General features: G+C 48.1%; 1 protein-coding gene across 1 annotated transcript in view; it reads left to right on the top strand.

The window, feature by feature from the left end:
• The first annotated feature begins 1955 nt into the window (after positions 1–1955).
• LOC122382013 (tyrosine-protein phosphatase 99A-like) overlaps positions 1956–15225 on the top strand; it is a 47030-nt gene continuing 33760 nt past the window's right edge. The window contains exons 1-4 of the mRNA XM_043366860.1: positions 1956–2227; positions 4684–4865; positions 10907–11087; positions 14675–14798. Of these exons, the coding sequence (XP_043222795.1) occupies positions 2179–2227; positions 4684–4865; positions 10907–11087; positions 14675–14798 (536 nt within the window). The 5' untranslated portion in view covers positions 1956–2178. The remainder of the gene's footprint in view (positions 2228–4683; positions 4866–10906; positions 11088–14674; positions 14799–15225) is intronic.

Raw genomic sequence — 15225 nt, forward strand, 5'->3', positions numbered from 1 at the left:
GTGGGCGTTTGGGGACGTGTGGACAAAGAAGGGACTGGTAAGCTAACGGCGTGGCAAGTGAGTGGGCGTTTGGGGATGGCTGTGCGACGGTCACTGTTAAATAAGAAGGGAGGGATGAAGGGTATACCTAAATAAAAGCATAAAACATTTCGTTACTACAGTTTAAGTTGCGAGTCGTAGATTACTGGTTTTAGACGACTTTAAAAAAAGAACACTCTTAGAGAAACATGACGCGCTTTAAGGTTCTAGCTTCGACGGATAGATGCTCCCTTATCGCACAGATCCCTAACTGCAACCCGGAACTTGCGTCTGATTTCGCTGTTGCATGTTCTCGTCGCTTTTCTGAGATTCGATTGGAATAGCAATGGGCGGTCCTCCATGGAGACCACTCAAACTCGGCACCTTATGGGTATAGCCGCGGGAAACCCAAAGCCTACAAATTAAACACACTAGTGAGCCAGTCTTACAAGCTTCATGGTAGATAGGTACTTCAAATATTATTTTTGTTCAACTACTGCAATGAAATATCGCCCTTCATAAGAAATGCGAACATAACAGAGCATGTTGGTATTCATAACAGTGCGCACTTTTTTTTGTCTGTGATTCGCTTGATGAACAAGTGGTTCCCGATTTCCCGATGCTACAGGGTGTCCACGTCAAAAGTGTACCCAGACTTTTCTCCATATTTTATCTTAAAAACATCACACTCACGAACAATTGCCCTCGTTTGAGAGCCAAGGCAATGGCAAAACATTTGCTATGCTTTTCAACTGTGCTCGGCACTCTGCTGACCAGCGCGTGCCGTCTAGAGCAACTGCTCTATATGAGCCCCTTTGCGTCGGGCCACCGCCGGCAGACTGGAGGTGGGTGATCGCCTGGTCAACCATGTGGGAAGGAAGGCGACGGATCTCGTCGATGATGAAGTCTTTCAGCTCCTGGGTCGACCCTGGATTGCCAGCGTATGCACAAGTCCTTGAGAAAGCCCCACAAGAAGAAATCTAGAGGGCTGAGGTCGGGCGAGTGTGGAGCCCATTCCACCGCGCTTTTCAAGCTGATGTGGCGGTCAGGAAAGTGCTCCTCCAGGAATTCCAGCGACCGTTTGGCGGTGTGAGGCGGCGCCCCAACCATTCTTCATGGCGACGGATCCCGCGTCTCCGCTTCAGCTCTCGCCAGAATGGTTCCAGTGCCTCCGAGGCGTAGCGTTCTAGCGTTACGGTGTTGTGTTTGTCTCTCCCCTGTCGTCTTCGAAAAAGAAAGGGCCGATAATGCCCCCTCCATGCCTCATTGCCACCCAAACCGATACTTTCTTGCTGTGCAGAGGCATGGTCTGAACTTTTTCTAGGCAATGGGATCCCCAGTGCACGGGGCATTGTGGGATTTCACATGCCACGGTCCGTCTGCCGGCGGTGGCCCGACGCAAAGCGGCTCATATAGAGCAGTTGCTCTAGACGGCACTCGTTGGTCATCAGAGTGCCGAACACAGTTGAAAAGCATAGCAATTGTTTTGCCATTGCCTTGGCTCTCAAACGAGAGCAATTGTTTGTGAGTGCGATGTTTTTAAGATAAAATACGGAGAAAAGTCTGGGTACACTTTTGACGTGGACACCCGGTATTTGAATGAAATATATTGGTTATCTTATGATCTATATTTTCAATATTCACTTCTTATTTAAAAGAAAGCGTAGCCATTCACCAGCTATGAACAACCGTGGGCTCGTTTCCTTCATGTTTGCACAGCCTTCACGCCAGCAATGCGCAGCTGTTTACCGCTGCGAGATCACAGCGTCTCTGCCATCCCCATTGTCTGCACATCTTCACCGGCTGTCTGCGTGGCGGGTCTGCGTCATCGCAGCCGACGCCCGCGTCGCTGCCGACGCTGCGTGGCCGGCGGAGCGGTCAGCGGAGTCGACGCTCCGATCCGCCCCGCGGCGCCCGTCAGTCGCGTCCCTGGCCGGCCGCGGGCGGGGCGCAGCGACGGCGCCCGAGGCGAAACCCGAGCCCGCACGCTCCCAGCCGCCAGCTGCACTGTCGTGGCCGAGTGGGGAGAAAATTGGCGTGATCTGGTGGACGACGACGTCAAGCGTTTGTGTGTGTGTGCTCTCTAGGTGTTGGTGCCAGTGTGTGTGTGCTCAGTGCTAATTTCTGTTATTTCTGTTATCGAGGCAGTGATTGCAAGACATGAAGTTTGTCGGAACGTCCTTTATTTTGCAGTTACTGCTAACTGAAGGTGAGTGGGAAGTAGAAGGGAAGTGACTGATTCGTTTCAACTTCTACGTAATTTATGGACGCAAAATGAACATAGCAATCGACGAGCGCCATCGATGTTTTTTATTGGTGTCTGTCTGATAAAGCCTGAATGAATAAACACTAAACAGCAAACGTCCACACAAAGAATGCTCGAACATGAGATTGTGTAATATATTCCGCAAATTCTGCGTTTAATATACACAGTTCTGAAAAAATAGGCATTTCTATTACTTTTCAACCATCATCGTAAGGTAAAGTGAGCGCGCAAGAGCGGCCGGGATACATTGACAAACAAATATGTCTTACGGACAGTTTGCCTAGATTTACTCACCGTTGTGCTCCGTTTGTATGTCGTACGTATTTGTCATGTTCAGATATCCCCGGTCAGTGTTGGTGATTAATGACACCGTGTGTGTATGTGTGTGTGTTTTTTACAGAGCAGAACGAAGACATAGCGCACGCGGACAAGAGTGATTCTTTATAAGACGTGTTAACCTATTGCGTTGTCCTCGTACCTATTTCCCATACAAAATGCTGTTGCATCTTTTTTAACATCTGCGTCTTACTAAAGAGAACAGACGAGCTACCTTCGGATTGACAGGCTGTGCCGAACTGTCCGAGCACAGTACTTCCAGCAATGTGTCACTTTATGCCTACGCTTGGAGGAAATTCAGCTTCATTTATTCAGCCATTAAATCTATCCTTCTGTTGTGCTAGGTCAAAAGCACAGGAAGATGGGGAGTGAGAATTATGATTATGAGCTCAATAATCTCTCCAATGTTGCGTTAGAAGCACGCACATTTCTATTAATCATCGAAAAGTAAAACCAGCAAAGTCAGGTCGTCCTACTTTGTTCAGAGTTGACACATGACCAGCTGGGATCGGGCTAAAATATTATCCTCAGGACCTGCTTAAAAGGTGCGGGATTAACCGCCAACTTTAAACACCGTGATTAAAATAAGGAGGGGGCACACTTTCTACAATCAAAGACACAGCTCCTCCCAAGCGCACTGTTGTGCCCCCAGGAGTAACGGAATTTTAGTAGAAGTGAAGTTTTTTTTAAACAAGATTTATCAACTTGCCTGTGCCGTTTATTTATTAAAAGTTTTAGTTATCAAATAATAATACAAAATTTTGGCAGATGTTCTTGACACTACTTTAATGTTTTACGGCACATCGAAATATTTACAATAAGCTATTTTGTGGTTTCTCTATGTATACGCTCTATTATGTTGTAAGTTGCGAAGGCATGTTGTGATAGTTCGTACCTTTGTGTAAGCTACCTAACTTTCGAGCAGCACCAAAACACATCACAGGCTCACACTTGTATCAGTGCCCAAGAATACAATGCCAGAAATCACCCTGAACTAAATTGGAAGAAGTCAGGCGGACGAGATTGCGTGCAGGGTCTGCAGTGAACGTCGGTACAATTTATGGCCGGCATTAGCCTACAGTTCGGTGGCTGCGTTGCAACGCATCACAATCACACGAGATGGCCGAATTATCAAAGTTAGTCGAACATGTTAACTAAATTACTCGTACCACGCAGGCCGACGTAGAATGAATTGGACAAGTTTTCTAATCGAATAGCATTCATCAGCAGTGACACGTCTGTCCGACTTTAAAGCGGTGCTCTTATGGCTGGCTGTATTTTCACGTCCTCAGAGATAGCTGACCTTATACGCCAATCCGCCCTTTCCAACACAAAAAACTAGACCTGAGAATCTAGACCTATCACACGTAACACTAACCCATGCTTTTATAGAGCTTGAAGTGAGATGTGCTTTTTAGTGCTTGGCAAACTTTGACAAGAACTTGAGCTGGCCGGCAGCTTTTTCTTGGCAAGATCCAGTTCAAGCATAACAATTGTTCGGCAATTGCTTCAGACATTGACAAATACTGCACTGCTGTGTTTTTCTGACAGGCTGAATTCAAGTCCACTTGTTTTGATATACCTTGGATACACCTAATAGTATTGTACGTTTTTTTTTACATTTGATAAAATCGACGTCAACGTTAAATTATCCGTTTTTGTTACTTACCGTACCCACACGCAGTCGCAGCCAGGCCCAGCCCCACGCTCCACTGTCGTCCGTCCCTCACCCGGGGCCGACCGGCCGGTCAAGGTCAGCTGGCTGACCTCTGGCCCCGGGAGGTAGACTGACCCGCTGTTACCAGGCGGTGCGGTGGCCGGCCGGACGGCAGGGCGCTGGCTCAGAGACAGGATGGAAAACTCAATTATGCCACATAAGCAGGGCATAGTCAAATGCCACTTGCCAAACAAATGGGAAAAATATAGAAAATGTGTAGGCTTGAGAGTGCACCAGTACAATACAGGTGTTACAAAAAGCCATAAGAGTCAGAACGATGTCAGGTCAAGTGATCAGGTTATGTGGAAGGATATGGAAGGATGTCACAGCTCCGTTTCATTCTCAGGTCTGTCGGCGGTGCTGAGGCGGGCCGCCGTCACGGTGCGGGCCGGAGAGCGAGCCCTGCTGCCGTGCCCCGGTCTCACAGACACCGGCTCACCAGGGGGCGGTTACAGCGCCTACATCATCAACCACCTGTCCTGGCGCTGCGCCACCTCCAAAAAAGCCTGCCCGGCCGCCGACCCGGAGGTGAGTGAAACAACGTCTCATGGATGAGGGAGGAGGGGAGGAATAATACTGATCGTTAAGATTTTATCCATAAATACATTGCCATTTGTGACACACGCTTTTACATTTAATATGTGTGCACATTGCAGTTGCTATTAGTGCTTTTTTGCCAAAAAAGGCAAGCGTTAGTCTCTTTCATCGTTCATCAGAGCTGAAGCTATCGCACAGGTTGACATGTTGGCGTATCCGGGATAGCCTCAGGACAAACACCGGCTATTGTATCAATCAAACTCCGCGTGACTTGGCTCAATTTGTCTGAAAGCTCTCCTCATCGCCCCAATTTGTTCTCGTGTGTCGACACCAATCTCCGGCTGTCAGTGGTTTGCCAGTGACGGACACAATCTCACTCACAACACAAGGACGGACACAATATCCCTCTAAACACAGCCTCCCTCACACCAAAGAGCGCGGACAGGAACAATCTCTCTCGCACCACAGAGTACGGCCAGATGTCGGAGTGGGCACCTCGCGTACAAACAATCCATCCCCGCATACTCACGGCCGAAACTCCACAGAGCAAAAGTAGCGATAAATATACATTCAGCACAAACTGTTCTTGAGTTTCAAGCCGTCTGTCAGACCTCAGTTTCCCCGAGACCAAACACTGAAGACCAGTCTCATGGAGCCGGTCCGAGTTCTGCGAACTTTTCGGCCGGGCCCGGCGCCGGCCAGCCGCAGCCAGACAGCCCTGACAGTTTCTGACAATGGCTGACAGCTGGTGACAGCGCTGACAGACGAGAACAACTTCTCCATTGGCTGCAGCCATGAGCCCCTCCCCCGGCCCCTCCCCGCCCGTCGGCGACTCGGACGGCCGCCCGCTCCGGACCATAGCCGCCGGCTGCCATTCGCCATGTTTAATGACCTAAGTAGGACATCGGGCGCGCAACAGACGGGCCAACGATGCTCTGAAGTTGGCGGACGAGCGGGCTCCGGTCAGCTGCCGGCTGGGCGGAACGATGGCGTCCTCCCTGGACGGCTCTGTGATGACCTGGCCCAGAGTGAATCAGAGCCGGGCCGGGGAGCGGTGCGAATTAACGGACCGGGTCAGGGGGGGTCACCGACCGCTGCCGGCGCTGCCAGATCTCCCTCAGTGGGATAGTACGGAGCCGCCGTGCCCGGTAACCCGGTGGACCTGTGTGCGGCTGCTGGCAAAATGGAACGCTAGTAAAATTGCTTTCAATGGTTATGAATATTTGCCGGCTATTAAAATGTGATGGTTTTTTAAATTAAAGGGACCCTCCCACCTTCAAAATAGTTAATGAATTGGCATAAAAGTGATGTAGCGTGAATCACAAAGAGCGAAAATGAACATCTACCAAATTTTACCGGAAAATATTCACCCGTTTTCGAGATATAAGACTTTTATTTTTGTTTACTTTTTGGGAACTTCGCTGTTTCTATGACGTCACATAAAGGTTTTCTTTACGTCGGCATTTGGAAGCAATAGTTTGGTATCAAAGTGCGACAAATATTGCGCGAATGATGCGTTTATCTTATCAAGGTCAATAATTCTTCTTATGGCATTTCTTCGTATCGCAATTCTTCGTCTGCAAATCTTCGTCAGGGCATTTATTCGTATCCCATTACTTTGTCTCGCATCAGGGTATATGAAAATCGGCTCGCATTTCTTCTTCAACGCAAATATATGCAAGAGTAAGCATTGAGGGACAAATAAATGCACCGACGAAGATTTGTAGACGAAGAAATGCGGACGAAAAATTGTGCTACGAAGAAATGTCATGCGAGGATTCGTTCGGGTACAATGACATTTATGTGATTTCAAAGTCAAGGTTCACAGCTGATCTGCTATAAATCAAGCCAAGAATCCAAACTATCAAAAAACTATAAATATTTGTTTGTCTGTCACAGAGGTCTCAAGCAATATAAGGTTGACACATGTTGAATCAAAAATCTACTGCCACAGCTCACATCTCCTGCCTTAGTTTATCATTGTTGTTTTAACTTGCTTTCAAGAGAAACAGAAGCCAGTATCTGATGTCACTTCAGATGATTGTTTCAAGATCTGAGTTCAAATGGAAATAAAAGCAAGATCAAGATGAAGCAGGGATTATTGCTGTTAAAGTAGTTTGGCCATGATACAACAAGCACATAAATCATTAGCCAAATCAAAAACTGGTTGGTTTGTCAAGATGTTTGTTGTCTGTCGTCTGTCGAGCTGCTATGAACACTGAACGCTCTCACTCTTACTTTAAAGAGAGCAGTTTAAGTTGAATGGTAGTGAGCTGTAATTAGACAAAGCAGCTATTCAGTGCTCACATCAAGCCAGGCTAGGAAATGGCATCAACTGTGGTGGGAGGAAGCAGGTTCGGCAGCCCTATGTTGTAAACTTCTGTTGTGTCTTGTGTTTGATCGACTGATGTTTTCTGCAGTGATAGTAGCAGGTAACTGCATGCTTGTCAAATTATGTGAATAAACGAATTCATAACATTGCATTTTTCTCTCCATGCAAGGAACAAGTAAGATGTTGTAGAAAATGTATTAGAGGGCTGCATTGCTGATTTTGCACTTTATCGGAGCTTTATTTAGAATTGCTTTCCTGAAAGCTACACACAGGCCACAGCACTGAAATTCACAATGTCATAGCTTTTGGCAGAAAAAAAAGAAAAGACTTACCTAGGTAAAATTGGCTGAAAGTATGGCAGAGCAGGTCTTGATGCGTATGCCCATCCGTGTGCTTGCCGAAGCCGAACTGACTGCAACACATTAACTCTGACCCACCATGGTGGCTGGCATATCCTGAACTTTCACCACTCTAAACAAGACAACTTTCAGCCCTCAGCATTGTATTAAAATAAAACACTGTACATGACACTCAAAATTTGTTTCAGTGCCATCCACAGACAACATCAGTCGCCATTCACCAGGCCAGTAAAAACAGAATAGATAATAGCTTCAAACCCATGTAGTCAGAGTTACTAGGTCTGCACCTTTTTGCTTTATCTCTGTTATTCATGTTCATTTTCCGATCGTTTTACTTATAGGTTGTCGATGCGCAATAAACATTCTGGAATGGAATGGAATGGAAAACCTCAAAACAAAATCCAGGTGACATTCACCACGCCAGTAAAAAACAGGTACTTAGGTAACGTAACAGCTTCAAATCTGGTAACATGTTGGTCGGACTTTACACTACCATATTTACATGGAATAATATGATACCAAACAATAGTGCAACCATTCTGGACAACAAAAGTGTATGATAAAATTAATTTAGAATACTTTGGCAGCGTGATTTACGAGCACAGGCAGATGTTACCTACCAGCCTTCTCAATCCTCGTAAAACCAACATTGTAGTTTTGATTTTACCCTACATGATAACACACTTGGCTGCAATGGCACATTTAATTTAATACTGTGAAAAGACCAGTTATAACCACTTCACAAGCACAATTCACCTCATGCCGACATCCTTTTCCAAAGACAGTCAGCAGCGTCCTTCGTCAAAACTGGAAGATCAATCCCCTTTCAACTGTTAACATCAAAAATATTTCTTCATGGTGTGATCTCCATATGAAAGCCTTGCAGGAAAAGAATTAATGTCAATTGTCAGCTCTTCAAATTTCTTTGGACTTTAACTTGCAGTACCATATCCAGTTTGCTTTGATATTTTGTTTTTCATTCCATGTTGAAGTTGAACACCAAGCTCCAGATATAGCAGGCAGCTTGATCATCTTCGGCCTTGGTATAATATCAGTCCAAGTTCCAGTGGTGGGTATCTTCTAATATTCAAATTACAATGAAAAGCAATAGGCTTTCTCAGCGCCGACGACGGATTTCACGTTGATATAAAAGGGAGCTCAAGGTCAGCAAAACTCGGGTTCAAGGAATGGCGGGCGTTGAAATGACTGCTGACGTCATCAACAAACCGCTAATGGTTAAGAGATAGGGACTAAGCTGGTCCCACCCTGCAAGTAAAGGGAAGAAATTTCTTGAACACCATAAAGCTGCGGGGTTTGCGACCAGGATAAATGGTGGTTTCTGAGCCTGGCCGCAAACTTGGCTATCTCAACTCAAAACTAATGTTAAGGTGGGATGGTCCCTTTAAGTAAGCGATAGGCATAGGTGCGCTAAATTTCTGTTGTGTATTTCGTTAGGCGGCACGGGTGGACATCGATAGCAGCGCCTCTATCGGTCACTAGGGAAAGCTGGGCTGTAGGCGACGAAATACCGGCTGAGTTGTCACACGTTGAATAGGTTTATAGACATCCGTCTTGTGAAAAAGTTGAACTTTTGCCTTCAATATTTCTACAGGCAATTTTAGAAGTGATCTTCACATCTTGCAAGGCCGTTTAGATTATTGTATTCACTTCAAGCCTTCCTTATTGTTCTTGACGATGGTGCTGGAACTATTTATAATTAGTGTTTCTTGCTTAGTAAAAGCATATATTGTGCAAACGATGGAAAAACATAAAAGGAAGATTTTAAATGCAATTTTATATAATAGTTAATGGTAGATTCTTTACACATAAAGGAAAAGTTGCATGCTAACTGATAATTTAAAGTTCTTGGGGCCAGATGTTTTCTTCTTTTCTTACGTCGCCCCAATGGCCGCGAATACACTTGTGATAACGCCTATCGTCGGACTGGCCCTGATTCACCCTAAGCTGATCGGGTGTTCTGTAGATTTCCATCTTTCGCCATAGCTGGTCGAAACTTTAATGGAATATGGAGTTGAATGCTAATGAGGACTAATATCTCTTTCTGACATCTAATTTAAGTATTTTATCAACAACCTAGTCTACAAAGGAGTGTATGCAAATGAATCAAAAGTTTTTGATTGCCGACTCATTTGTCTCAATGTCTGGCATTATGTCAGCAGAAACTAAGCTGTCTCGCCCAAAGACATCGGCGCTCATTATGTTGATCACCACGGTCAAATGTATGTTAATCCGCCATCGTCACGAACGACTTTGATGCAGCAGTGAAAACTGCGGACAGCTGGATTGAGCTGCAGCATCGAGAATGCCACCGTATAGTTTATCGACGCAATGAAGCTGCCGACGTTCCAAGGCTGGATAATGACACAGTCATACCGGGAACTGAACAGTGGACAGTGGTCTGATTCCGCTGTTAGGGCGGCGTAGTTAGGGCAACGGGCATGCCGTATACGACAAAAAGAGAGCTGAGCGCGGTTTCGACTAAAGCTGCTGAACGAGTCTGTCCCAGACTGCAGTGGTCATTGTCTCTAACTCAGCAACGATATGCCCGGGAAATGGTTAACAAGTGGGAATTTGCAAAGTATGTCAAACTGGTCGCTCGCGCCTCATTTGGAGAAGATCGGGCACCCTGTGGTTTCTTCAGCCCGTCAGTAAATTATAAGGGAGCGTGATGTTACATGTAATACCCCCACAGCTAGATTTACCTACCACGTCTAATCAGCGAATGTCGTGCTACTGAATGCTCACAAAACGCTGCGGTATCTTATCCCGATCAGGCCAGCGAGCAAAGCTCTCTGCCACGCAGTATTTATCAACGGTTAGGGGCACCGACAGTGGTGGGCGGACAGGCCAGTCTCAGAGACGGAGCATCGGGACACGCCCCGCGCTAACGGCGGTGACACAGAGAGACCGCCGTGTGTGTTCGTCTCTGGCCGCCAGTCCATCTTACTCTGCCGATCGCTCACAGGCCCTGCTTCGGGTTCGCCGTTCGGGTCAGTGGTGCAGTCTAGAGGGGACAGTGAGACAGTCGAACAGTAGCCATCCGTCCCAGCCCTCCCTCAGGACCGCCTTCTGGAGTCCCTTAGGTTTATCTTTGGGGTCCGACTATTGCTCTCCTTTGGGGCAGGCTCGTGGAGTACACGTACCAGATTGTAACCATCCCGTCCCCCGCCTTCCCCCAGGGCTGTCTATTGTCTAATTGTAACCACCCATCCACCGCCCTCCCCCAGGGCCGTCTTATTGTAACCACCCGTCCCCCTCCTCCCCAGGGCCGTCTATTGTCTAATTGTGACCACCCGTCCCCCCCCCCCCGCCCTCCCCAGGGCCGTCTCGTGGAGTACGTGTCGCGCACGGTGCGGGTGCACGGCAGCGGAGAGCGGCTCGGCCTGGACCGCTCCTCGTGGTCGCTGGTGCTCAGCCCAGTGACGGCGGCCGACAACGGCACCTACAGCTGCTTCTTCAACAGCCAGGTGGACCAGCGCCTGGTGGAGCTCGTCGTGCTCGGTAAGGGGATGGTGGACTATAGCCACTGTGTGCTCGCTTGTGTTGCGTCATGGAGATGAAAATGATACAAGACGTTCGAATTATTTAGAACCTGCATAGTGCATATGCCTAATTGCTTAACAATGACGCAAAGGCCATACACGTATGGCAAGTATACCTACTTATTTGTTTGTGCAAGCTTGGTCGTACCTAATATCTTTGAAATTGCCACCTAACATTGTATTCTCATCTCCTCCGCCTATGGCTTTACCGCTCACCCCAAAAAGACAGCGTCCCCAATCATCTGCTTTGGTTACTGCAGCGTAGGTCCGCCATGCTGTCAAATCCGTTAGCTCGTTGTCAGATATGTTGCTGCGACGCTGGCATTTCCCTGAGAGTGAACAAAGAGCTGATTCATCGGATGTTAGAGAAGAGCTATTCACATCATGGGTGGCAATTTAGCGCGCATCGGATGGGGGACTGGGGATTTTGATGAAGGGCTTACTTGGAAACCGAACCGCAAGAGGTTCCTAGTAAAATCGCCAATTGGGAATCGGCGGCACCCAAACAAAATCCATATGTGTAAGCTGCAGCTCTTCTGCCCTGGATGCACATGTTGGGGTGTTTCGAGTCACTAATGAAAATGACATAAAATATGCTTCTTGTTTTGGGATAGGTACTGTCGCTCCGAAAATGTAGTTTGTGACATATGCTACCATAATTTTAAACAGCTACATAAAAGTGTATTTTAACTGTCCAGAAAATATCCTGATGATATGTTATTTCATCTACCTATGTTATACTAAGACACAAAATAAAACACAAAACCGTACGAGAGTCATTAATCATTGAGTGGATTGGTGAAATAAATCATTCTGTGTGATAGATTGCAGCTCGTCATTTAGGAGCCCCGGGAGGCGACAATGATATGCACCCTAGAGCCGACCATCAGCTAATGCTCCTGGCAGCCGACAGCGGGTGGGGGACTGGTCAGGGTGTCTGTGTGGGGATCGGACAAGGCGACTGTTTGGGAACCGTGCGGGACAGGGCAGGATGATTGGTCAGCTGGGATCGCAGGACGTAATGCCTTCAGATGTTGAAATTCGAGAGTAAGGCGGTTGAAGGCTAATCGTGAGCAGGTTTATAGTCCGTGCCTTACCTAAATGCGCGTAGTACGCGCAATATCTTACAGCTTAAAAGGCATGTTCAGCTCAGTCACGTTAATGTAACTATTACATCCTGTAGTAAATGAAATTAAGTTTTGCTGATTGCTTATCATAACCCCAAACTTTCCTAGTGTGCCGACCCGAAGAGACTATTGACTGCAAGATGTGATGTCGCTGGGAATCTTCCATGTTTGTACAATTCGGCTTTCTATTTGTCGTGGCCTCTCGGAATCATTGTGTTATCGAGATCCATCCGTCGCTATGTGCTCGGGCCGCCTGTACCGACTCACCCATATGCGTTATCAATCTCTCGCAGTAATGGCCGCCATCAAATTGCCAAATGAGGCTATTACGCTGTGGAGAGGACAGCCGCTCCCGGGCCGATGAGGGGAGCGGCTGCTGTGAGGTCTGTCCGACCAGCGGGGATATATCTCTCCGGCAGAGAGGTCGCCTGGCTGCAGTGTCGGCTGACGCGACACAGACCGACCACCACCGGCCGACCCCCCCCCCCCGTCAGATCCGGTCGGAGAGGGGGGGGGGCAGTGGGAGAGAGGGCGGAACCAGACGTCGTCGAGCATCACTGAACGTTGTGAATCATTCTGACGATCAGCTCCTACCCTTTCGCTCCGCCCCGGCGGCGCCACCCACAGCCACTGCGGACACCGCGCGTGGGGCGGCGCCGTCTTTGTTTCGCTGCCCGAGAGAAGTGCCGGAAACCGGAACCGAAACAAGGGAGCACCGACGTTCAGCCGGATATTGCAGCGCCGCTATAAACCTTTCGTCGGGCGCCGCCGACTCTCCTGAGAGAAAGATTCGCCAATGCAAAACTAGGACGCCGGAGACGGCGAACGATATTTCTGTTGACGGCTTTTCCAGCCGTACTATCGGGTGGTGACATTTGTACCAACCATAACGCACGTTATGCATATCGAACAGCATCAGCCACGTAGCAGTGTGCCCTTTATGGTAAATGTCATCGGTGTAGGCAATTACGGAGCTTCCGTGCATTTTGCATGGCTCTTTAGCTGCATCATTTGCATATGCAGCTCAAAGTTCTGATGCGACACAAAAGGTTCATTCCTGAAAAAGAAGCCCATCTAGAAGCCCTATGTTCCCGAAAGATGAGTCAGCTTGCACCCTCTCCAGCGAAACCTTTCCGCTCCTGAATCAGCGCTGGACTCGTTCTGTCTTCCTACGGGCCACATCTATTGACATTAACGATCCGCCCAGTCACCGTTGTGCCGTTATGCCTGCCGCATCCGTCAGCCATCGCTCGGACACGCTGTCGGTCGACGGCCATCAGTTGGACGACACCCGACGGCCGTTCCGCCGTGTCGGCGACGCCGGTCCGATGGCAGCGCTCCCGGCCCGGTCGTCCAAAGCCCGGCGCCGATGCCATTTGTGTCGCCGGAGCTTGAGACAGAGAGCGGCACCATCGCCAAATAGCAGCTGTGAAAACACGCTGTGCTCGGCCAAAGACACTCGGACGGCCTGGAGAAGCGGATCGATCCAATGACAAATGTTGGCGGTTCGGCGCTCCAGCTCTTCAACATAGCGAGCTGAGGCCTGCCAATGTAACCGACTGGATGCTGGATAACTGCGATCTGCAACTGGCTTTCTTCGAGGAGTACGCAATGCGGGTGTTAGATGCCTTGTTACGTAGATTCGGCACTCAATTCAGGAGTTTGTGCAGTGCGTGCTACAGCTGTTGCGTAGAACAATTATAACAAGGTGATACGATGAAAGGATAACCTGCAAATATGTCCGCCTCAAGGCTGCTCTCAAGCGCCACTTCCAGCGCTTGGATGTACCGCGGCGCAGTCTATCTCACGGCATTTAGCTGTACTGCTGCACAGTCTATCTCCCGGCACTCGGCTGTACTGGGGCACAGTCTATCTCACGGCGCTTAACTGCACTGCGGCACAGTCTATCTCCCGGCGCTTAGCTGTACTGCGGCACAGTCTATCTCACGGCGTTTAACTGTGCTGCGGTACAGTCTATCTTACGGCGCTTGGCTGTGCTGCGGCACAGTCTAACTCCCGGCGCTTAGCTACTACTGCGGCACAGTCTATCTCACGGCATTTAGCTGTACTGCGGCACAGTCTATCTCACGGCGTTTAACTGTGCTGCGGCACAGTCTGTCTCACGGCGTTTAACTGTGCTGCGGCACAGTCTGTCTCACGGCGTATGGTTGCAGTTTGTCTGCGGCACAGCCAAACCTTCAATGGGGCGTCTGTTTTAAGACGACACATATATTTCCGAGCATCAGTAGAAGTAATCGGATGACATGGAACATACAAACCTGTGATGTGCCCTCAATAAGACGGCATGGGAAAGTTGTTGTTTTTTTGGGGGAGAACTTAAGATGAAATATTGTGACTCTTTTATCTTGAAATACATGGCTTCTGCACTTAACCGCATGTAGTTATGTTCCTTTTTCAGACGTACCGAAACAGCCGGGTAGGCCGACACACACTCACCACTCTTCTCGGCATGTCACACTCAGCTGGGTGCCCAGTTTTCCACTCAACAATATGCCCATCGAGTACTACCTGATCCAGACCAGGTGAGAAGCAAACGGCTGTTTAACGGCTTGTTATTGGCACTTTATCGTTATATTATTCAGACTCATGTGTGATAAGCGAAAAACATTGTTTTTCGTTAAACATTCGTTGCAACGTGGAGATACAAAACGTGGCAGACAGCCGTGTCACAAAATTCGTTGCTAGTCTGCGGGAACTCGACAAACTGCAACAGAAACTCAAGTATACAATCGTTTCGCAACCAAGTTTTCATGACTCCAAGAACTGGCAGTATCCATCGGCCGAGCAAAGTTCGCCGTAGCTTTCCTCGGATTTACCAGATATCTGAAACTTTGCAAATGATAACTGCCGGGCTGAGTTCTGCTACAAAGGTGTCACTGATGGTCATGATTCGTATCTCATCTCAATGCAAAGAAACTATCTGTAACTGACTTGTGACTTTAAAAAAGA

The sequence above is a fragment of the Amphibalanus amphitrite genome, unplaced genomic scaffold, assembly GCF_019059575.1.
Source record: "Amphibalanus amphitrite isolate SeventyFive unplaced genomic scaffold, NRLGWU_Aamphi_draft 000011F_arrow, whole genome shotgun sequence".
Lineage (NCBI taxonomy): Eukaryota > Metazoa > Arthropoda > Thecostraca > Balanomorpha > Balanidae > Amphibalanus > Amphibalanus amphitrite.